The following is a 23,975-nucleotide window of genomic DNA, read 5'->3' on the forward strand; positions in this document are numbered from 1 at the left end:
CACCTGGGCCATCCTCCACTGCACTCCCTGGCCACAGCAGAGAGCTGGCCTGGAAGAGGGGCAACCGGGACAGAATCCGGCGCCCCGACCGGGACTAGAACCCAGTGTGCCGGCGCCGCAAGGCGGAGGATTAGCCTAGTGAGCCGCGGCGCCGGCCCCTGGGTCCCACTTTTAAGACAAGGTCTCTCACATCCTGCCTGCCTTGTCCCATACCCTTATCTATCTTAGGATTTCACGTTCCAGAACTAACCAGACTCCAGAATATTTGGCTAATTTTCCTAGCTATTAGAAGCACAGCTGTTTGATGGGGCTGGTGCTGTGGCGTAGTGGGTTATGCCACCACCTGCAGCGCTGGCATCCCACATGGGTGCTGGTTCAAGTCCCAGCTTCTCCACATCCAATCCCATCCCTGCTAGTTTGCCTGGGAAAGCAGTGGAGGACGGCCTAAGAGCTTGGGCCCCTGCAGCCACGTGGAAGACCAGGAAGAAGCTCCTGGCTCCTGGGTTTGGCCTGGCCCAGCCTTTTGGGGAGTAAACCAGAGGATGGAGGACCTCTCTCTCTCCCCCTCTAACTCTACCTCTCAAATAAAAAAAAAGAAACAAGCACACACACACACAGTTGTCTGAAAGCACCCTCAGTCTCCTCTTCATCCTTCAGAGTTTGTTACGTGGACACCTGCTGTGGGCTGTGATGATGGTTTGTGCTCCAGAATCCATGTGGGAACTTAACCCAATACAACAGCATTAAGAGGCGTGGCCTTGGGAGGGCTCCACCCTCACAAATGAGAATAAACACCCTGTAAACAGACGTGAGGCCGAGAGAGAGCTCTTCCCCACGAAGGGACACAGCCCTCCCCTGAGAAGACACAGCACCAAGGCAGTGCCTTGGAGGCAGAAGGGCATCTGTCCCCAGATGCCAGTCCTACTGTGCACTGACCCTGTACCTCCCCCCTCCCAAACTGTGAGAAATAAATTTCTGTCCTTTATAAATTCTCAGTCTGCGCATAAATGGAGTGAGATAAAACCTCCTTTGTATGAACCAGTGAAAATGACCCCATTTTCCCCTCCTGTCTAAAATATTAAGTTTTTACTCCCTTTCTTCACATGGCTCATGTTCAACTTTTGTTCCAAATTATTACATTTTCAATTTATTTTCATTTATTTGAAAGGCTGAGACACAGAAGCAGAGAGAAATCTTCCATCCACTGTTTCCCTCTGGTGAGTCCAGAACTCAATTTGGGTCTCCCATGTGATAGGAGGGACCCAAGTACTTGAGCCACTGCCTCCTGCGTCTCATGTGTGCGTTAGCAGGAAGCTGTAAGCAGAAGCAGAGCTGAGACTCAAATCCAGGCACTTTGATATGAGATACAGACATCTCAACTGGGATCTCACCACCGTGCCAAAAACACACCCTGTCATTTCAAATTATTTTGCAAATATCTTCCAATACTTGCTCGAGTGAAAGAGAAGAAAATGGTATCACTTGAGAAATAAAAACCAAGTCTTAACTGCAAACAGGTGTTATTTGGGAGAATTTGAGGGGAAAAAAGATAACAATTTTATACTAATATCTTTTAATTTTCTTAAGATAGGAACTTGCTTCAAAAGTGAACATTTTCTTTTTTAAAAATACATTTATGGGGCTGGTGCTGTGGCATAGCAGGTAAAGCTGCCACCTGCAGTGCTGGCATCCCTTATGAACGCCAGTTTGAGACCCGGCTGCTCCACTTCTGATCCAGCACTCTGCTGTGGTCTGGGAAAGCAGTGGAAGATAGCCCAAGTGCTTGGGCCCCTGCACCCACGTGGGAGACCTGGAAGAAGCTCCTGGCTCCTGGCTTTGGATCAGAGCAGCTCCAGCCATTGCGGCCAATTGGGGAGTGAACCATGGAAGGAAGACCTTTGTCTTTCTCTCTGCCTCTCCTTCTCTCTCTGTGTAACTCTGCCTCTCAAGTAAAAATAAATAAATCTTTAAAAAATACATTTATTTATTTATTTATTTGAGAGGCAGAGTTACAGAGAGAGAGAGAGAAAGAGAGAGAGAGAGAGAAGTCAATGAGGTGCAGGATGGGGAAAGCGCTGTTCAGATCACAGTACAGCAGGTGCAAGGGCCCTGCAGCCCAGGAGCACAGACGCTGAGTTACTTTGAGGCCAGTATGATGACAGCATGGACATGACGGAGAGAATGCCAAGAAACGAGGCTGAAATGTTGGGCGATGACTGGGAAGACTTGGAGGCCACGTGAACCTGGTCCAAAGAACCGTGAGAGCCACTGAGTTTGGTTGTTTTCCTTTTCTCTAAGATTTATTTATTTACTTCAAAGTCAAAGCGACCCATGAGAGACTCGGATAAAGCTACTGGCTCCAGCTTTGGCCTGGTCCATCCCTGGCCTTGTGGCCATCTGGGAAGTGAACCAGCAGACAGAAGATCTCTCCCTCTCTCTCTCTTTTCTGTTACTTTCAAATAAATAAATAAATCTTAAGAAAAAAAAAAAAAGATGATGAAAGGCAGAGTAACAGAAAGAAAGAGAGTGACTGAGAGAGAGATCTTCCACCTCCTGGTTCATTCCTGGCTATAACAACTAGTGTTGGTCCAGGCTGAAGCCAGGAGCCAGCAACTCCATCCAGGTCTCACACATGGCTGGCAGGGGCCTAAGCGCTAAGGCCATCTTCCAGTGCCTTCCCAGGTGCATTAGCAGTAAGCTGGATTGAAACTGGAGTAGCTGGGAATTGAACTCACACTCCAGTGTGTGAAGATGGCATCACAAGGAGGGACTTAACCCCCTGTACCACAACATTGGCCTGTACTGAGTGGTTTTAAGATGATAAGAATATGTGTGAGGTGCATGGGGAGTTTCTCATATACACACCTGGAAAGTTGTCCGGGGCCTGCGTGTGGCATAGCAGGTAAAGCCCTGCCTGCAGTGCCAGCATCCCATCTGGGCGCCAGATTGAGACCCAGCTGCTCCTCTTCTGACCCAGCTCTCTGCTGTGGCCTGGGAAAGCAGTAGAAGATGGCCCACGTCCTTGGGCCCCTGCACCCCCATGGGAAGACCCGGAGGAAGCTCCTGGCTTCAGATTGGCACAGCTCTAGCCGTTGCAGCCAATTGGGGAGTGAACCAGTGGATGGAAGACCTCTCTCTCTCACTCTGCCTTTCCTTCTCTCTCTGTGTAACTCTGACTTTTAAATAAATGAATAAATCTTAAAAAAGGAAAGAAAGTTGTCCATGAATTTCACAAGCTCTAAAACAAGAGTACAAGCGTATTCACTCATTCATCCAGTTAGTCAATGATCACGTATCAAAGGGCTCCAAACTGGAATAAATGAATGACTCAGCGATTAAATAAATAAATGAGCATAGGCCAAGCAATCTGATAGGCCCTGGAGAGCAACGAAGACCAGACCCTTGTCACAGATATGCTCACAGTAAACCAAGAGGCTGACCTCTAGTGTTTTAGAAGGAAAAAGAGGTGGTGGGTATTTAAGCAATTAAGATGCCAGTTAGAAGGCCTGCATCCTGTATCAGAGGGCCTGGATTTGTCCTCAGCTCCAGTTCCTAACTCCAACCTCCTGCTACTGTGACCCTGGAACGCAGCAGCGATAGCTCAAGTAATTGGGTTCTTGCTACTCCCATGGGAGACCTGTATTGAGTTCCCTTCTCCCAGCTTCAGTCCCAGCCGGGGACCCCTGAAGGAGTCTGAGAAGTGAACCAGGGGGTAGCAGCTCTCTCTGCCTGCCTGCCTTCCTCTGACTCTCAAATAAACTGTTTTAAAAAACGGGTCTCGTTGTTAACACAGAGAGATAGGAATAATGTGCTTTAAAAATGAAAAAAAGAAACTTCTAGCCGGCGCCGTGGCTCAATAGGCTAATCCTCCACCTGGCGGCGCCGGCACACCGGGTTCTAGTCCCGGTCGGGGCGCCGGATTCTGTCCCGGTTGCCCCTCTTCCAGGCCAGCTCTCTGCTATGGCCAGGGAGTGCAGTGGAGGATGGCCCAGGTGCTTGGGCCCTGCACCCCATGGGAGACCAGGAAAAGCACCTGGATCCTGGCTCCTGCCATCGGATCAGCGCGGTGCGCCGGCTGCAGCGGCGGCCATTGGAGGGTGAACCAACGGCAAAGGAAGACCTTTCTCTCTCTGTCTCTCTCTCACTGTCCACTCTGCCTGTCAAAAATAAAAAAAAAAAAATAAAATAAAAAAAAATAAAATAAAAAAGAAACTTCTAATTCCGTGAGGGCCACACACCGGCAGCCAGAGGGGCAGGAGGAAACTCTGGCTCCCTGTTCTGGCCTGGGAATTCCCGTCACGCCTGACCCAGAGGAAAAGGGAGACGAGTGGGGGGAAGGACCCAGCGCACTTGCCAAGTGGATGCCCACCTTCCGCGCCAGGCATCGCACACCACTTTTTGAGTTCCTGTTTCCTTAGATGTTCTTTGCCCATCATTTAGCTGAAGCTACAGAATCCAAAAAGATTTCTATAATTCTAAATAGACATTCCAGATTTTCTCGGAGCTGCCAGGAAAGCCTGTGTAAGAATCTGCCATTTTCTAGGCAAAATAGCGGAAGAAAATCAGCTCATCCTGGGGCTGTATTTTGCCTTTAATTGGCCTTTTACACCGCTAGAATCGGCTAGTCAGTCTGTTTTCCCAATTACAACAGAGATGGACCTGGAAGGAAGGTGAGTGGCTGTAACCTTCAGTCTTAGGGATTTTCCCAAGGACTCCATTTCCAGGCAGGTCCTGAGCTGTTAAAACACAGAGAGGGGGCAAGGAAGTGTTAGCAGTACAAGGGATCTCTCAGGACAGCTGTGTTGTTCAACTCTACCCAGCATGCAATCTAATTCCTGTTGAGTCCGTAGGGTGACACGAACCAAGAAACAGCGTCCGCAGGCCCCTGAACCTGCGCTGCACTTTTGGCCCTGCTGGGTCGCCATGTTTGCTTTGGGGAGTCAGTCTGAAGGGCCAGCAGACCGGTCCTAGTGCCCTTCCCAGAGTTCTGCTCATTATCCTGGATTCGGGCCTGGGATTCTCACATTCCCTTGTTCTTTTTTTTTTTTTTTTTTTTTTTTTTTTGACAGGCAGAGTGGACAGTGAGAGAGAGAGACAGAGAGAAAGGTCTTCCTTTTGCTGTTGGTTCCCCCTCTAATGGCCACTGCAGCTGGTGCGCTGCGGCAGGCACACCACAGTGATCCGAAGGCAGGAGCCAGGTGCTTCTCCTGGTCTCCCATGGGGTGCAGGGCCCAAGTACTTGGGCCATCCTCCACTGCACTCCCAGGCCACAGCAGAGAGCTGGCTGGAAGAGGGGCAACCGGGACAGAATCCGGCGCCCCGACCAGGACCAGAACCCGGTGTGCCGGAGCCGCAAGGCGGAGGATTAGCCTAATTAAGCACGGCGCCGCCCCCCCCCCTTTTATTTATTTATTTATTTATTTTTTTTGACAGGCAGAGTGGACAGTGAGAGAGAGAGAGAGAAAGGTCTTCCTTTGCCGTTATATTCCCTTGTTTGTAGAGTTAACCTGCCAAGCAGCTTTGTTGTCTACCAATAAATAAGGAACTGTTTCACAACAAAATACATTACAAATTCTATTTAGTATTCAAATTCTTTGCAAATAGAGTTTGTGGTCCTTCTTACTGGTTGAAGTGCTTTTAAGGCAAAGATTCAGAAGAAGTTAAATATAAATTCCAATGTTTTTCTGGTACTAAACTTGCTTCATTTCATGCTCCCCGCTAGGAAATCCCGAAATTCATATATGCCAGTGAGCTTTTTTCCTCATAGCAGTTCCCAAAGGTGTTATCTTTTTATTCTTAGAGCCTGAACATGCTTCATGTACTGAATGCAGTTATATATCTCGTGGGTTTTCAGCAAAGGATGGGTAGTAGGTTAAACCATATGAAGTTGCTGCTTTTAATAGATCAAAATAGGAAACACTGTCAGCTTTAACTAGTCAACTTAACACTGGGTTCTGAAGAATACAGCCAATTTAGAAAGTCAGGTTTCACTTATGTTATGTAAGTAATCTCAGTAACATCCAGAAAGGTCAGATGCTCCTCATTCGTTCTTTCATAAAATACAGCAGGAGACTGGGATACCGGATCATTTCTACCTGTAAAGCATGCAGGATATCATCTTACAAAAAGGAAAAAAGTGAACCCTCAAGAGATGTTTGCTGTACTAAGTAGGAGACTCTACTTATCATTAGTCACATTTATAATTCAAAGACCATAAACATAACTTAATACTATTGCTTAAAATCCCTTTGTATTGATATCTGAATTAAAATTTTAATAACAAATAATGGAAAAAATGAGTTTGCAAGCCTCACCTGCTGGCAAAGTCAACTACCTATGTCTTAAAGGAAATGAATTCTCATGAGGGCTGAATACTCTTCTAGAACTCATTTATATTTCTGTTACAAAACACTAGGTCCCAAGAGTGAGAAAAACTACATTTCACATGCCCACATGAACCCTGGCACATTTCATCTGCAATCTCCATTTCTAATTTCTATCTGAAACATGAATGAATGAGCAGCGATGGTGATATAAAAGCCAGGGTTACATAAACACAATACATAATTCTATTATTCCTGATGTCCAGCTCTGAACAAATAAACTCTATTACATGGGCTGGCTTTGTATCAAACAGGGCAAACTAAACGGCTTTCCCCAGGAGCCATGCAAAATCTGTGCAAATGATACAGCATTTGGTCAACTGACTTCATCCTTCTGTCTCTGTCTCTGTCTCTGTCTCTCTCTTTCTCTCTCTCTCTCTCTCTCTCTCACACACACACACACACACACACACACACGGAACTTAAGATCATGGAGGGCAGGTGTTTGGAAAGCCGCAGGTTGGGGACGCGGGAATACCATATTTTAGTGCTGGGTTCCACTCCTGGCTCTGCTGCCTGTCCTGACTTCCTACTAAGCCACACCCTGGGAGAAGCGGGTGATACCTCAAGTACGTGGTTCCCTGTCACCCAGGTGGGAGACCCAGATTCAGTTCCTGGCTCCCAGCATCAGCCCATCCCAGCCCTGGCTGTTACAGGCCATCTGAGGGAGTCAATCAGTAAAAGGCAGCTCTCTCTCTCTCTCTGTCTCTCTGTGTGTGTGTGTGTGTGTCTTTCTTAGCCTATGAGGTAATAAAACTCTCCTAAAAAGTTTAAGTTCATGGAACTGCACCCTATCTTTTAACTCCATTTTCACATGAACTTTTTGAAGCACCAACTTCAAAAGTTTGTGGAAATGGGGCTGGCATTGTGGCGCAGCGGTTCAAATGCCGCCTGCAATGCCAGCAGAAGTTGGCATCGTTCCCTGTTCCAGCTGCTCCACTTCCCATTCAGCTCCCAGCTAATGTGCCTGAGAAAGCAGCGGAAGATGTCCCTACTGCTGGGTGCTGGACACCCACATGGGAGACCTGGACAGAGCTCCCAGCTCCTGGCCTCAGTCTGGCACAGTCCAGGCTGTTGGTGCCACCTGGGGAGTGAATTGGGGGATGGAAGATCTCTCTGTCTCTGTAACTCTGCCTTTTAAATAAATAAATAAATCCTTTAAAAAAATTGTGGGAAAAAAATGGAGCTAAAAGGTAACTGTATTTGATGTTTAAAAAAAATCTGAAATTTAAGGCCGGCGCCGCGGCTCAATAGGCTAATCCTCCGCCTAGTGGCGCCGGCACACCAGGTTCTAGTCCTGGTCGGGGCGCCGTATTCTGTCCCAGTTGCCCCTCTTCCAGGCCAGCTCTCTGCTGTGGCCAGGGAGTGCAGTGGAGGATGGCCCAAGTCCTTGGGCCCTGCACCCCATGGGAGACTAGGAGAAGCACCTGGCTCCCGCCTTCAGATCAGCGCTGTGCGCTGGCCACAGCGCACCAGCCGCGACAGCCATTGGAGGGTGAACCAATGGCAATGGAAGACCTTCTCTCTGTCTCTCTCTCTCACTGTCCACTCTGCCTGTCAAAAAAATTAAATTAAAAAAAATTTAAAAAAATAAATCTGAAATTTAGGCATTTTATTTCTTTAAAATTTTTTTATGATTTATTTATTTGGGGTCCGGCACTGTGGTGTAGTGGGTTAAACAGCAGCCTGCAGCGCCAGCATCCCATATGGGCACCGGTTCAAGTCCCGGCTGCTCCATTTCCTATCCAGCTCTCTGCTATGGCCTGGGAAAGCAGCAGAAGATGGCCCAGGGCCTTGGGCCCCTGCACCCAAGTGGGAGACCAAGAAGAAGCTCCTGGCTCCTGGCTTCAGATCTGCCCAGCTCCGGCCACTGAAGTCATTTGGGGAGTGAAACAATGGATGGAAGACCTCTCTCTCTCTCTCTCTGCTTCTCCTTTTCTCTCTGTGTAACTCTTTCAAATAAATAAATAAATCTTAAACAAAAAGAGATTTATTTATTTGTTTGAAAGGCAGAGTTACAGAGAGGCAGAGGTAGAGAGAGAGGTCCTCAGTCTGCTGGTTCACTCCCCAGATGGTCGCAATGGCCAGAGCTGCACCAATCCAAAGCCAGGAGCCAGGAGCTTCTTCCAGGTCTCCCACGAGGGTGCAGGGGCCCAAGGACTTGGGCCATCCTCTACTGCTTTCCTACACCATAGCAGAGAGCTGGACTGGAAGTGGAGCAGCTGGGATTTGAACCGGCATCCATATGAGATGCCAGCACCACAGGCAGCGGCTTTACCCACTCTGCCATAGCGCCAGCACCAGCATTTTCTTTCATAACACACAGGTTCCATGAACTTGTTGAACAACCCATCATAGCCAAGGATCTCCAAAATTTTTGTTCCAAAATAAACTTATCTTTTATTTCTATTTTTCATGATGCATACATTCCTACAACCACGTTTTCATTTTAATACCATTCCTTTTTAATTTAGGGCCAAGCAGAATGCAAATAACACTGGAACAGATGCAAAAGTCTGGTGAAAAAAGTCTCCTTGGACAAAGCTATTTTAATGAAAGCAACCTCTCTGCAGGCTCCGGTTCCTGCCGAGAATTTAACCGCCCACATTAGGTTCACTTCACTGGCTGTCTCCAGCAGACTTCACAAAACTGGGACTATCCAAATAAAAGGTGAGGGTTTTCCTTAGAGTAGGATGCTAGATTTTACACATTCAGGTTAAGTGAAGGAACTTGATTAAACCCACAATTCAAGATAATGACGAGCTGAATGCTGGCACTCAGCTGCCTGACACACTTTAGCATATGAATTAAATTTTCTGTTAGCTAACCCACTTTTAAAAAACAACAATATTCAAACATCTCCCTTCAGGGAATTGGCCATATGTGGAATGAGCAGCCTCGCAGGTCCACATGGGGCTTGGCGTGCGATTCCTGATCTGCTGGAAAAGTGACTTTATTGCATTATGCTAAAACAGACGTTGGGAGATTTGCTCAAGCACATGACACTCTAATGGGCATGTCCATTTCATCACATGTGCCATCACGCAAGTATGCACAGGTGTAGCAGCGCTTGTTCTCGAAGGCGACAATACCAAGGAGGCAGGTTTATGGGCAGATCCTGGGAAGGAGGCTCGGACAAGGGGCGAGGGCACGTGCTGATGACGGGAGAGGGACGTCGTGATGAACAGCACACATCTCCCCAGGCACGTCCACAACCCTGCAGCAAATGTTTTCCATAAAACCTTCATCCCACAAATAGAATTGAAAAGTGGGGTTGCAGCATATGGCCACGAAAACTGTAACTGCAATCTGCCCGTCTTCCACGACGCGGTGACGGGCTAATGAAAACGCACACAGGGAAAGGTACGCAGTTAGGTTTGGAACACCCAGATGGCCAGAATTCCAGAGCCGCTTTGTGAACCTCGGAGGGAGAAATACGATCAGGATATAATTACAGCCTTCATGCGCACAGACTTAGGATTTCACATAGCTTAAATCTCACAAGATGCACAGGGAGACCTAAGTGCTTTATGAATCATATAGCAAAGAGAAAGGGAAGCAAGTCAATTATAGAGGGGTAGGGCCGAATGATTTCCAATTGTTGATATTACACTATAGAGAGGAGCTGAATTCCGTGCAGGAAATCAAACACACCTGAGGAAGCCTTTAAGCTTTCAGGTAGGTCTTAGAGGATATCTCCCCACACCTTTTTATAAGCTTTATTTATTTATTTGAAAAACAGAGAGAGAGAGAGAGAGAATCTTCCACCTGCTGGTTTACATCCCAAATGACTGTAAGAGCCAGGGCTGGGCCAGGCTGAAGCGAGGAGCCTGAAACTCCGTCTGGATCTCCCACATGGGTGGCAGGGGCCCAAGCACTTGGGCCACCTGCAGCTGCTTTCCCAGGCACACTGTTAGGGGCCTGCATAGGAAGAGGAGCAGCTGAACTTGAACTTGAACCGGCGCCCACAGGGGACGCTGACAGCTCAGATGCTGGCCCCAGGACACTGCCTTTCTCAAGTGCAGTAAGTACTACGGCCTTCGCGTACGTGGTCACTGTTCCTGCTGTTCTGAGACGAAGACGACTAGATCACAGATTGTTGGGACAATCTTCCCAAGGTCGTGCCCGACAGGGACGCCAGCGCCAGGGGCCCCGAAGCCCGTGCTTTCGTCTGCAGAGCCCACCGGGGAAGCTCCAGGAACACCGCCACGCCTTCCGCCAGACTGTACATCCGCGTTGACAACTCCTCAGCAATGCCTCCTAACTGGCAGATTTATACTTCAAACAACTATTTAAAGTGAAAACTGTGGATATTGTTATTAATGGGAACTAACTGTCAGCTGCCATAAGCGCAAGACAACCGTAAACATCAATTAAATCCTAGCTGAATCTGGCTGCCTCCCTGGAGCTCTGATCCTGGGGCTTGAGGGGGCTCTGGGGGCGGGTGTTAGAGCCCTTCTTGCATCTAAAGAAGCCATTCTCTGGATGTAAACAGAAGGAATACAAGAGAACTACTGTGCGTGATGCAGCCGCGTTTGGGGCCACACGTGTGGCGCCTGGAATCACAACCGACCACCTGTGGCTGGCTGAGCGAGCATTTTCTGTGAGTTGGAGGAAGGGAACGGATCAGATCTGACCTTTTTCCAATCAAAATTAACTTTGAAGGGAACTAGACGTCTGTGCCATCTGTGGCTCTACTGAACTTCACCTGTGAGGAATCTGAGCCACACTGGACGTTCACCACAGAGCTTCACGCTTACAGGACACCACGTTCCGCAGCCTGAACGCACGCTGGGTCCAGTACCACCGAGTACCGCCTGCCCGCTCCCTGCTTGGATGGCCACAGGACGTCACCGCACAGGCCTCAGCAGGCCGCTGGTGCACGTGGCCTCGCTCAGAGAACTCCTGGCTGTTCCCAGTGTGCTGGCCAGGCACGCCTGACTCAGAGTGGCCACTGAAGTCCAAAGGTCATTTCTCAGTTGTCTGGTTTCTCCTTACTTCTGCAGAAAGTACACGTGACAGCATGGCCATCACAGAACCAAGATCATCACCGTGGATAGATTAAAAAAAAAAAAAAAAAACTACATACATCAAAAAGAAAAGACCGAAAGATATTTCTACATCCTTATTTCAAAGGAAATTTGTTTCCTTAATCATCTATAGCTTGATTCACTAGCACAAAGATAAATTTCCTGCAAAAATTCGGTGTCTGGGCTTTCTGTGTTTGATGTGTGCAGTGTATCTTCCCAGAAAAACCCACATCCTCACATGCACACACACACACACACACATACACACACGCCAGCTGTCTTAAACAAATTTCAGTAGCAGAGAAGGCAACAGATCATAAAGAAATACACAAAAATCAGAAGGCAAATTCAGAATTAGGTCAAGAAACAGATTTTCAAACAAATGACACCAGGCTCAATGCAGAGAAATAAAGCAGTTTAAATACTGCATTGGAGGCATGGAGCCGACAACCCGCAGGCCCTCTACCTGAGGCAAATGACTCCATTGCTGGAGAAACACCGTTTATCTCAGAATTAGGAAAGCGCACTGCTTACAGCCTGAAACCTTCAGGCCCTGCTCTCGGTTTAATTGTTAGCAGAGCTCCCTGGACGAGCTGCTGCTTCAGAAACCGGTGGCCCCCTCACAGGTCGCCTCCTCATCTCTGTAAACCAAGAACTGACCCAGTGAGCCCTGGCAGCCGACGGGGTCAACAAGTCCGACGGGCAGAGGCTGGAAATGTGAGGAGAGGTGACAGGCGCCCACCGCGCCCGGCTCCCTAGCAGTGTGAGCGGTACACCGAGGGGGCTTTCTCAGAAACCTTCAAGGGGACGCCCCCCACCTTCCCAGCGGCACAGGGGTAAACAAGGGCACAGGCACGGACGGAACCTGACCACGCCGCGGAGCAGACCCTTGGGACTGACGCTGCCAGAAAGCAGAGACAGGGCTCGCAGGCAATTTCCATTTCTGCTGAGGCCTGAAAACACGGAATTTCTGTTTTTAATTCAACATCTAGAAACAAAACTAAAACACATCTTTTCCATAGCTGAGTTTTAGAACCTGTGTAAAATAAAGCACGCATTTTTAAAATGGGAAAAAGTGTTATCCTCCAAGTCACGCCACTTTTACAAGTCTGATCCCACTTTCCACATCCTGGGTTCTGGACCCTCGAGTGACCTGTTCTTCGCTCCTTCCTCCCCTGGGGGGAGGCCGCCAGAGGGCTAAGAGAAGCCTAAACCAGAGCTCAGCCGGCTGCATTTGGGGGGGACTGCACCAGGCAGCGGCCTCAGGAAACCCGGGGCGGGGGGACGCTGAGGCTGCGCAGCACCAAGACCTTCTCGGAGGTCAGAAACCCCAAGCCGAACTCCGGGGAGCAGGTGCACCCTCTCCCGAGGTGCACGAGGCCGCCTTCACGCAGAAGCCCCAGGTGAAGCCCTCAGGAGCACCGCTCTTGAACTACGCCTCAGTGCGCTCTCCAGAGAGCTGGTGAAATGCCAGCTCAGACCCGGCACGTTGGTGGGCATCTCTAACAAGCTCCCCGGTGATGACGAGGATGCTACTGACAGCTGGGCCACACGCAGGCTGGGGGGAAGAAGCTGCCCCCATGGCTTCCCAGAGTTTCCCATCCAGTGGAGAAACCCACGAGAGAATGTGCAGCGCTCTGCCATGACCTCGGATCTCCCCGACTCCTTATCTCAAACAGTGGAAATGAGCTTTTATCTGATTGCTTCTGTGTTACAACTTCTTCTCATGAACACAATGAAACCCTGATTGAATAAAATCAGCCTACATAATAAGACAAAAAGAGACAAATTTGTTATGAGTAGTTTCATTTGACAAACAGCTAAGGGTGGGCTAGCATCATGGCACAGTGGGCTAAGCAGCTGCCTGCAACACCGGCATCCCAGTGGGCGCCAGTTCCAGGCCCTGCTGTTCCACTGCCCACCCAGCTCTCTGCCAACGTGCCTGGGGAAGCAGCGGAAGATGGCCCAAGTGCTTGAGCCCCTGCCACCCACATGGGAGACTTTTAGCCTGGTCCAGCCCTGGCTTTCAGTCATTTGGGGAGTGAACCAGCAGATGAAAGATTCTTTCTCTCTCTCACTTTTTATCCCTCTCTCGGTAATTCTACCTTTCAAAAAATAAAATAAATCTTTGAAAAGAACCAAGGAAATTAATTATGAGAAAATAAAAACTGTACAATCTCCTGACCAAAATAAATAGAAGTTTCAGCAGAAAGAGAGGAAATCCCTTTATCCCCATCCAATTATCCATTACAGTTTCTTGGATGAAGTCAACATTAACTGGCCACGTTCACTCTACACCTATTTCCACCTCCTGTTTTACCCAATCAGCTGACTGTGGAGATGGTTTTCCATGCACATTCGTGGGGCATGAGCAATGTGTCAGGCTCAGGCTGGGTGCAGCTCTCCTGCAGCCCCACTAGAGACCCTGCGGAAGGACCACAATGCCCGGCTACCCCTGGGTTTCTGGTCCACAGACCTGGCTGATAGGATAAATGTTTGTTGTTTTAAGCCACTAAGGTTTGGTTACTTTGTTGCACACTAATAGATACAGAGAAGAGTTGGGTGAGAAGCTGAGAACACACCTGCTACAGAGGGCGGTCAGGAAAGGGTCATGAGGAGGAGACATTTTAGCAGAGACTGTGTAACTGGAGCCAGCTCTGGCGGAGCAGGTGGAGGGGCGGGAGGGAGAGGACCAGCACCCCCAACATGGGGCCCAGGCTGCAGCATGCAGGTGGTGCAGAGGAGGAGGTGGGATTAGACCAGCACCACACAGGGCCCAGGCTGCAGCGTGGGGGCCTGCAGGTGTGGCAGAGGTGGAGGTGGGAGAGGACCAGCACCACACAGGGCCCAGGCTGCAGTGTGCGGCCTGCAGGTGTGGCAGAGGAGGAGGTGGGATTAGACCAGCACCACACAGGGCCCAGGCTGCAGCGTGGGGACCTGCAGGTGTGGCAGAGCACACTCCTTCAGGGAATGGAAAAGCGGAGGTCACCGAGCGATCAGGTAAGGCCTCCCGTAAATACTTCATATTCTCAGAGCACTGGGGATCGTCTACAAAGTCTTCCGCAGAAGGCTAATGTTTTAAAAACCTCGCCAGGTGTGCAGTGGGGAGGGTAGCACGTGTCCTCTTCAGTGGCTCAGAGCAGAAGGACCAGAGGGCTGCAGAGCTTTAGGACGTAACACAGACAGACGACCGCTGCAGCCACCACGGCAGACTAGGCCTGGAGGGGCCCTGCAGTGTTGCTGGGGGTGAAAGAAGGGAGACGAGAGAGGGGCCTCTGCTCAGTCTTCAGGATCCCAGAGCCATCGCTGAACCTCCCCGAACCCAATTCCCAGACGTAGGAGGGAGTTCTCTGCTTGCTAAGCCCAACATGCTGATGTGGAACAAGCACAGATTTATAGTACAAATATTTACTTTTTAGTGTGGGTGTGATTTCTTAAACTAGAAACTCCATTTTTTTTATTAGGCAAATCATGTTCATGGTAGAAAAATGCTCACTTATTATGCACATAATGTGCCTTACAGAAAAATTAAGACATGCAAATACGCAAAAATTACCAGTCACTACAATTTCTCCAAGATAAACACGTGGGGGAGTCTCTTTCCAGAACCCTTTAGCCTATATGTAAGGTACAAGGAGTTTCGAAAAAGGTAGTGGAAAATGAGTATCATTAAAAAGCTATGCACCGGCCAGTGCCGCGGCTCACTAGGCTAATCCTCCACCTTGCGGCTCCGGCACACCGGGTTCTAGTCCCGGTCGGGGTGCTGGATTCTGTCCCGGTTGCCCCTCTTCCAGGCCAGCTCTCTGCTGTGGCCAGGGAGTGCAGTGGAGGATGGCCCAGGTGCTTGGGCCCTGCACCCCATGGGAGACCAGGAGAAGTACCTGGCTCCTGCCTTCGGATCAGCGCGGTGCGCCAGCCGCAGCGCACCAGCCGTGGCGGCCATTGGAGGGTGAACCAACGGCAAAAGAAGACCTTTCTCTCTGTCTCTCTCTCTCACTGTCCACTCCACCTGGCAAAAAAACAAAAACCAAACAAACAAAAAGCTATGCATAGGCTTCACAGTTTTTTGCACTAAAATAAACATTTCTTTTTTCAAATGTAATTTATTATATTCTTTCCTCCTCCTCTTTTTCTTTTCTTTTTAAGATTTTATTTATTTGAAAGGCAGAGTAACAGAGAAGCAGAGGCAGAGAGAGAAAGAGATTGATCTTCCATCCACTGGTTCACTCTCCAAATGGCCTCAACGGTGCAGAGGTCCTAAGGACTTGGGGACCATCTTCCGCTGCTTTCCAAGCTGCACTAATAGGGAGCTGGATCGGAAGTGGAGCAGCCAGGGCTCGAACCTGTACCCATATAGGATTTTGGCACTGCAGGTGGAGGCTTCATGCCATAGTGCCTGACCCATCTCTCTCTCTCTTTTTCTCTTTCCCCATCTCTCTTCCCATTTAGAGGCGGGGGGTGGGGGTGGGGAGTGAGTGAGTGAGAGCTTCTATCTAGTGATTTACTCCCCAAATACCAGTGATTGCCCAGGGTCAGCCCAGGGCTAGGCTGATTCACTCTCCAAATGGCTAAAACAGCAGGTCTGGATCAGGCCAAAGCTAGGAACTCCACCCTGGCCTCCCACACAAGTGGCAGGGGCTCCAAGCACTTGGGCCATCCTCTACTGCTTTCCCAGGCACATCAGCAGGGAGCTGGATCAGAAGTGGAACAGTCAGGACTCAAACTGGAGCTCCAATGTGGAATGCCAGTGTCATAAATGGTGGCTTGAGCCACTGCACCACAACGCCAGTCCCAAATTCTGGTTCTTTTAATTACTGGAGCTTCCTCCCACGTGTTTCTACTGACCTAAATCTAACTGCAATATGAATTCTCCTCTCCGACCTCAGCCACCCCTATTTTCACACAGCTCCCTATACTTTCTCGGGACGCCTGCTGCTCTCAGCAACCACCCAATCCCAGGTGCCACGGGCTCCGAGACTCTTGGTAAGGATCCCGTATTGAACAATGAGAGTCAGTTACTGAATGGAACACAAGACAGCGCATAGCGCCACCCCGAGCAAGGTTTAATCCACTGGAAGGCAGATTTTCAGAAACATAAACCTGAATTTGGCTCATAAAAAGAGTCACTCCGCAGCTGCACTTCTCAGGAATTTTAACCACTGATCCACAGCCACTACCAATACAGTTTTATCCCTGTTACCACAGTCACCGTTCTGGATTCACTGAAAGCATGTTTAGCCAGCAAGGTCCAACCAGAGCCATGATCGTAACGGATCTGATCTCTGGACAAGGGGCAGCTGGGCAATGTGACCACTTTGCAGTGAAGACAACCTGAGCTACCCGTGGGTGTGGGGCCGGGGCCGGGGCCAGGAAGCGAGGAGCAAACACACGAGCTATGGCGTCATGGACACCTGTGGCTGTGAATGACATGTCTCGTCTGATTAAAAACCATCAGCAGGAAAAACACTTGCGTGCGATATGGTTTGAATGTCATACATCTAAGCAGAAACCAAGACAGGAATAACAGGGGTCACAGAGAAGAACCAGAGCAGTGTGTTTTGTTTCTAAGGTGATTGATTGATTGATTTACAAATTATCTGAAAGGCACGGGAGAGAAAGAGAGGGACAGAGAGACGGACAAGACTCAGAGACAGAGGTGGAGAGAGACCTTCCATCCACTAATTCACACCCCAGATGGTTGCAACAGAATCCAGGCTAAAGCCAGGATCCAGGGACTTAAGCCAGGTGTCCGACACGGGTAGCAAGGACCCAACTTCTGGGACCATCTGCCACTGTCTTCCCAGGCACATCGGCAGGAAGATGGATCAGAAGCAGAGTAACTGGGACTCAGGCCAGCACCCAACATGGGATGCTGGTGCTGCAAGCAGCAGGCTAACCCACTGTGCCACCACGCTGGTCCCAGAGCTGGATGGTAAGGGCTACTTCTGGCTTCATGGAAAAGGGAGTGAAGACACAACAGAAACCTCTATTTTATTACAGATCATTTGGGTGTGCTCTTGGTCCATGTGTGCTGCTGTAACCAAATACCTGAGACGGGGCAATTTCTGAAGAACAGAAATTCACTTCTCGCAGAACCAGAGGCCGGGAGTCTGGGGTGAAAGTGCCCAGAGCCTCCGGGACAGGGCCCTGCTGCCACCCTCAAGTGGCAGAAAGGGTGGAAGACCCAAAGGGCACAACCTGTGCCCTCCAGCCTACTGCAAGACTCCCCCAAGGGCCTCACCTCTCAGAAACTACCACACCGGGGAGGAAGGGGCAATGTGAACTTTGAGAGGGATGCGTCCAGCCACAGCAGGCCTACGTGAGGTCCACCCTGCACTTTCATTCACTCACTCTCAGCACCCGTCCTTTCTCACGTGAACGAGCCCCTCAAGTATCTGGTGAAACACAAGGTGTCTGACTCAGGATGGATTTTATCAGGAGTATTTTGAGTTGAGATTCTGTAAATGGTGCCTCATTTAAGAGCTCTGTCAATAATGCCTGTTTCTACAAGACAAGAAAATCATATCCCCCAGGGACAGTGCTGCATTTCTCTGAAAGGAACACTTTGATAAACGTGCAAAGTGGAAGCATAAGACGCTATGGATAAATTTAGCAACAAAGGCCTGGGACTGCAGGGCAGCAGGTTAAGCTGCCAGCCGTGACTCAGGCATCTCACGTGACGGCCAGTGAGAGTCCAGGCTGCTCCACTTCCGATCCAGCTCCCTGCTAATGTGCCTGGGAAAGCAGTGGAAGATGGCCCGAAGTGATTGGGCCCTTAGTACCAGACCTAGATGGAGTGCTAGCTTGGTCCAGCCCTGGCCATTGTGGCCATTTGGGGAGCGACCCAGAGGATGGAAGATTGATCTCTCCATTTCCATACCCTGTCCTCGGCTCTGTAGCTCCGCCTTTTAAATAATTTTTTTTTCAGAAAGATCAGTAACAAATAATGGTTTCTAAATTACAACACAGAATGTGAGGTATTTGCATCCCTCCTGAGAAGAGAAGAAGTGAGCAAACGGCAGTGCTCGGAGGAAGGGGGCAGAGGCAGAGGAAACGTGAAGAGGGCGAGGGAGGACAGCACTTCTGGAGGAAGTACTGGGGGCAGGGGTCAAGCGGTAGACATCTCGTCTGCGTCCCCGTCCCTGACTCAAATCCGTATTCTTCACCGATTCTCCAGTGACCGTGGACTTCTCAGTTCCAAATCTGGGCTGCGGTGGGGCCACAGCAGGGACAGAATGACTGACAGCTGACACTGACGGACATAGGGAGCTGACATTTGGAATAGAAAGGGCAATTATTATTCCTCAGTGTGAAAATATTGTTACTGACATCTATAAACATGGAATAAAACCTCATGGCTAACAAACAGCCATTTCCCTCAACGCAGGTGTAGCTGGCAATGTCCACTTCTTGAGCCTACCTGAAGCCCAGCTCATGCAGAAGCCCTTGAGAAGCGAATGGGACCCTCAGTGACAGCTGGTGTGTGTATGTGTGTGGGGGGAGGGTTAGGCTTGACGAGGGGCTGGGTGATACCTGCTAAAGCCACTTAACAAATGTGGCCAGTTATTAATCACAGTAGCAGAGACCCGTCCTGCCTGCTTCTTTCCCTAAGGAAAGGCCTTGCCCTGATCCATGGGCTCAAGCCAATGACCTCCAAGACACAGGAGAGATGGGGCTGGGGAGTGGTGACCCTGTGCCCCTGAGGACCAGCTGAGAAGTGAAGGCAGCCCTGCCCTCTCACACCAACCCCTCTCCCCTCCACTCTCAAGTCCAGTAAGGAAAGCAGCCAGCGATCCTGGCACTCAGACTGAGGCCTCTGAGACCCACATGCATCTTTGATAGATGCCTCAGATGGTGTCAACGTGGCAGGTGCATTTTTCTCCGCATTTAACGCTAACCATCCCTGTCGTCGTTAAAGGACAAATAACTACACAACCATGTCAAGAGGGCCAACATAAATCCACCGTGCGCTTCGCTTCTCTCCAGTGACTCAGAGCACGGAATCAGAGCAGAGAAAACGCAGCACACGCATACGTGCATGTGTGTTGTGTGTGCCAGCAACACCAAGAGCAGAACAGAGGGCGCCTCCGTCCCCATGCTGCAGAGCGGGGGCTGTACACCGGGTCAGACAACCTTCCTCCCACCCCGGTCTCTGGCTGGCTGAATCCAAAGCCTTCACTGGATAAGATACCCCTGTATTTTATCTCCCTCCTGCGCCTAAGAGTAAGCATGGTGAACTAACACAGTAAATGTCTATGTCTCTCTCTCTCTCTCTCTCTCTCTCTCTCTCTCAAGCAAATCCTTTTCCTAGGCTCCTTATATCCCATCAAAGGCATGCTCATAAATAATCCACTGGGATACGTAATGTCCCTGAGCTTTCCTCTTGCAATCCATTATCCTGGGCCATTCAGCTGCGCCACCCCCTACCCCGTCCACTCCCAGCCATGCAGTTAGCACCCAGCACAGCCCTGACTTCGTGGGGGCAGGAGGGGCAGGCAGCTCTGAAGAAGCGGCAGCAAGATTCCCTAGTGATCCTGGGGCGCAGGCAGCCCTGCAGACTCCAGCTTGCGGTTTTCTGCCTCTGTTAAACTAAACTTGGCCGGAGAATGCCTTCGTATTTTGAGTCCTAACATATGGAACTGCAATCTTAGGAAGGAAGCTAACTGAAAGCCTAATTTAGGAATATACTTCTGTAGCAAATAGCTGAGTCCCATACAATCACAGCAGCTAAGCTTCAGCCAATCACAGGCAGCCAGCTGATCAGACCATGTGCAAAGACAGAAACTCTGAGCTGCAACCAATCAAGCTGTGTCCATCCCCCACTCCAGTTTTGTCCGCAGAGGCTGCCGACCCGCGGTGCCGCCTGAATCTCTGAACCTTTTCTGGTTTTGAGGGCTGCCCAAAGTGAATCAATCTTCGCTCACTTAAACTCTGCTAAATGTAAGCCATGTAAAGTTCTTCCTTTTCTAAATAAAAAAATCAGTTATTTTCATTTATTTGAAATGCAGAGACAGAGATCTTCTATCTGCTGTTTCACTCCCCAAATGCCCACAAGAGCTGGGACTGGATCTGGAAGAAGTCAGAAGCCCAGATCTTAATCCAAGTCTTCCACGTGGGTGGCAGGGACCCAACTACTTGAGCTTTTCAGGGTGCACACTAGCAGGAAGCTGGATCAGAAGTGGAGCTGAGACTCGAACCCTGGCACTCTGTTATTGGATATGAGCATCTCAATTACTGCACAAATACATGCCCCTAAGGTTTGTCTTTTAACACCTCTACACATATAAGGTACATGCCACTGTATTTGTACATGTTCTTCTCCCTCATTGTTTTTTTTTTTTAATTTATTTGACAGAGTTATAGACAGTGAGACAGAGAGACAGAGAGAAAGGTCTTCCTTCTATTGGTTCACTCCCCAAATAGCTGCTACAACCGGCGCCACGCTGATCCAAAGTCAGGAGCCAGGTGCTTCTTCCTGGTCTCCCATGCGGGTGCAGGGCCCAAGGACCTGGGCCATTCTCCACTGCCCTCCCGGGCCACAGCAGAGAGGGACTGGAAGAGGGGCAACCAGGACTAGAACCCGGCGTCCATATGGGATGCCGGCGCCACAGGTAGAGGATTAACCAAGTGAGCCACTGCGCCGGCCCCCTCCCTCATTCTTAATTCATGATTTTATTCTCAAAGACAAGGTACAAAGACAGAACATCTTACTATGCCAAATTAGGAATGTGTGTTTCCTATTTCTCCTTTGCCTTTTCTTAACAAAAGCAACAAACCATTCGGAAGCTGGTAACAGCTCCACTGTCAAAGCCCCAGTGACAGGAGTTACTGGAAGCAGGAAGACAAAACGGTAAGAAACGGGAGGCAGGGTGCCGCAAGGCTCTGTGTGGACAAAACACAGCAGAATAAGCGGCACTCACAGCACGTGGGGGACTCCTCTTCCCTTCCACTATGTCAAAGGCACGGCAGAAAAAAGCACAGGAAGTGGTGACGATCAGACGTCTAAATATGGGACCACTGCCCCCTAGTGTGCTTAAAATGTCTTAAAATCCATTCATCAGGGATCTTTGCCCAAAGACAGTAGGAAAGAGAACAAAACGAGAACCAATGTAGAAACAACACCTCACTGACGCAGTGACACCTGCTGGTGTCCCACCGACTGTCAGTCAGTGCCAACACTCTCATCAGGCCCCAGAACCATGTTCCTGCACTCAGTCCAACAGCCTGCCGAAAGGGCAGAAGACACAGCTGGTGTTGCAAAGCGCCAGCCAACCAGGGCAGATGCCGAAGGATGCCGGCTGGCAGCACCCCTGCCCCCTGCTGTGCCGGGTCAGCACTGGCCTCCCAGACACTGAATGCTGGGGGGCCTGGGTTCCTGGGAGGTCCAGGCAGCCAAGAGAGCCCGGGGCCTGCACAGATGTCACCACTTCAACAAGCTGGCCCTGGGCACTGGGGCGCTCTCGCTGGACATTAGCACCGCAGGGGGGGGCTGGGGACACAAGAAGAACCCAGCACCACCCAGCAGAGCAGAAGGGTGACCCACAGCCCAGAGGGGAGGTCTCAGGGAGAGGACAAGGGGGGCCCACTCTGCCTCCCAGCAGCTCTGTCTTCTCCTGACCACGGCCAGAGCAGGGGCCACACGGGGGGGCAGTCTTTCAAAGACTCATCTTTTTTCATGAACTGATATTTCTAAACAAATTCTACACACATTATTCTGTATAATTTAAAAACATGTTTACTCATTTTTATTTTTACGAAAGGCAGAGTGACAGAGACAGAGAGAGCTTTCATCTGCTGGTTTACTCCCCAAATGGCCACAACAGCAGGACTGGGCCAGGCCAAAGCCAGGAGTCAGGAAGTCCATCCAGACAGGTAGAGTTATAGACAGAGAGAGAGGCAGAGAAAAAAGTCTTCCTTCCATTGATTCACCCTCCAAATGGTCGCTACGGCCGGAGCTACACCGATCCGAAGCCAGGAGCCAGGTACTTCCTCCTGGTCTCCCATGCGAGTGCAGGGCCCATCCTCCACTGCCCTTCCTGGCGTCCATATGGGATGCCGGTGCCGCAGGCGAAGGATTAACCAAGTGAGCCATGGCGCCGGCCCAGCAGGCAAGTTTCTAACCTTAGAAAGGTTCCTGGGCCGAGGGACCCCTGTCGGGGGAGTCGGAGGGACATTAGTCGTGCAGTCTTCCACTCCCTGCCAGGACTCACAGCTGGTGGAGGGTGGAGCGAGGAAGAAAAGAGGCAAAACCCCTCCTCACTGCCCAGCCAGAGTGGAGAGGAGGGGACACAAGCCCCAAACTGCGGCGTAAAGACTGCCCGCGAGGTTGATCCAACAGGAAGACCCTGCCTACCTCTCCTCTGTCACCTCTGACTTCTTCATACACACTTTTTTAGTAAACATTTATTTTATTTATTTGAAAGGGAGAGGGAGAGACAGAGGAGAGAGGTCTTCCATTCACTGGTTCACTCCCCAAATGGCCACAATGGCTGGGCTAGGCCAGGTCAAAGCCAGGAGCCAGGAGCTTCATCTGGGTCTCCCACGTGGGTGCAGGGGCCCAAATGTTTGGGCCATCTTCTACTGCTTTCCCAGGGAGCAGGATCGCAAGTGGAGCAGACAGGACTTGAACTGGTGTCCATATGGAATGCTGGCCCAACAGGTGGTAGCTTAACCTGCTATGTCACAGCACTGGCCCCTTCACACACATTTTCAAGATGTCCTGTACTGGCTGAAACACACGACCGTGCAGCGTCTTCCTAGGTGACCTATGACGTTGTAGCAGGTAAAGTTCAGATCATGACATCTGCCCATAACTGCGATCGGACAGCAGCTCGGCACGCCACGGTTTGGACGCAAGTGACAATTCCCAGAGGTCACTGGGGAAAACCTGCTTGGAGTTGCCGAGAGACACACGAAGCTCTGTCAGCTTTTACATTCACACGAGTCCATTTGCACAGCTCAGGATTATCTTTTCCCCCTGTGAAAATGGAAATGACTTTTGCAGAGAAACATTAAGCACAGGATTTACAAGATGAAATCTTACAACAGGCTGAGCTAAAGCCAAAGCACACAAAGGTAGGCAGGCCGCCTCGAGAGCAGGGTGCAGGGCGCAGCACCTGGGTTCAGCCTGGGGGGCCACCTGTGCTCACGGCAGCATCGACTGAGACCCTGGGGGAGGGCCCTGGACACGGTGCACAGAGCCACGCGTGGGGCCTCCACAGAGCCAGGTTCCATTTGTCTTTCTCCATCACTCAGTCATCTGGAAGTGACAATTCTAGGTCTGGAAATGCTTCTTCTTTTTTTTTATTTTTTGACAGGCAGAGTGGACAGTGAGAGAGAGAGAGAGAGACAGAGAGAAAGGTCTTCCTTTGCCGTTGGTTCACCCTCCAATGGCTGCTGCGGCCAGCGCACCGCTCTGATCCGATGGCAGGAGCCAGGTGCTTCTCCTGGTCTCCCATGGGGTGCAGGGCCCAAGCACTTGGGCCATCCTCCACTGCACTCCCTGGCCACAGCAGAGAGCTGGCCTGGAAGAGGGGCAACCGGGACAGAATCTGGCGCCCCA

General features: G+C 50.2%; 1 protein-coding gene across 3 annotated transcripts in view; it reads right to left on the reverse strand.

The window, feature by feature from the left end:
• LOC149125987 (uncharacterized) overlaps positions 1-23,975 on the reverse strand; it is a 171,737-nt gene that overhangs the window by 6,803 nt on the left and 140,959 nt on the right. The window contains exon 4 of one of the 3 annotated variants that reach the window (XM_089334799.1): positions 5,658-6,095. The exons of the other annotated variants lie outside the window; for them this stretch is intronic. Within the exon in view, the coding sequence (XP_089190925.1) occupies positions 6,030-6,095 (66 nt within the window). The 3' untranslated portion in view covers positions 5,658-6,029. Of the gene's footprint in view, positions 1-5,657; positions 6,096-23,975 lie in introns of those variants that run through there. 3 annotated transcript variants of the gene reach the window in all.

The sequence above is a fragment of the Oryctolagus cuniculus genome, chromosome 6, assembly GCF_051225735.1.
Source record: "Oryctolagus cuniculus isolate XC-2025 breed Fujian yellow rabbit chromosome 6, ASM5122573v1, whole genome shotgun sequence".
Taxonomy (NCBI): Eukaryota; Metazoa; Chordata; class Mammalia; order Lagomorpha; family Leporidae; genus Oryctolagus; species Oryctolagus cuniculus.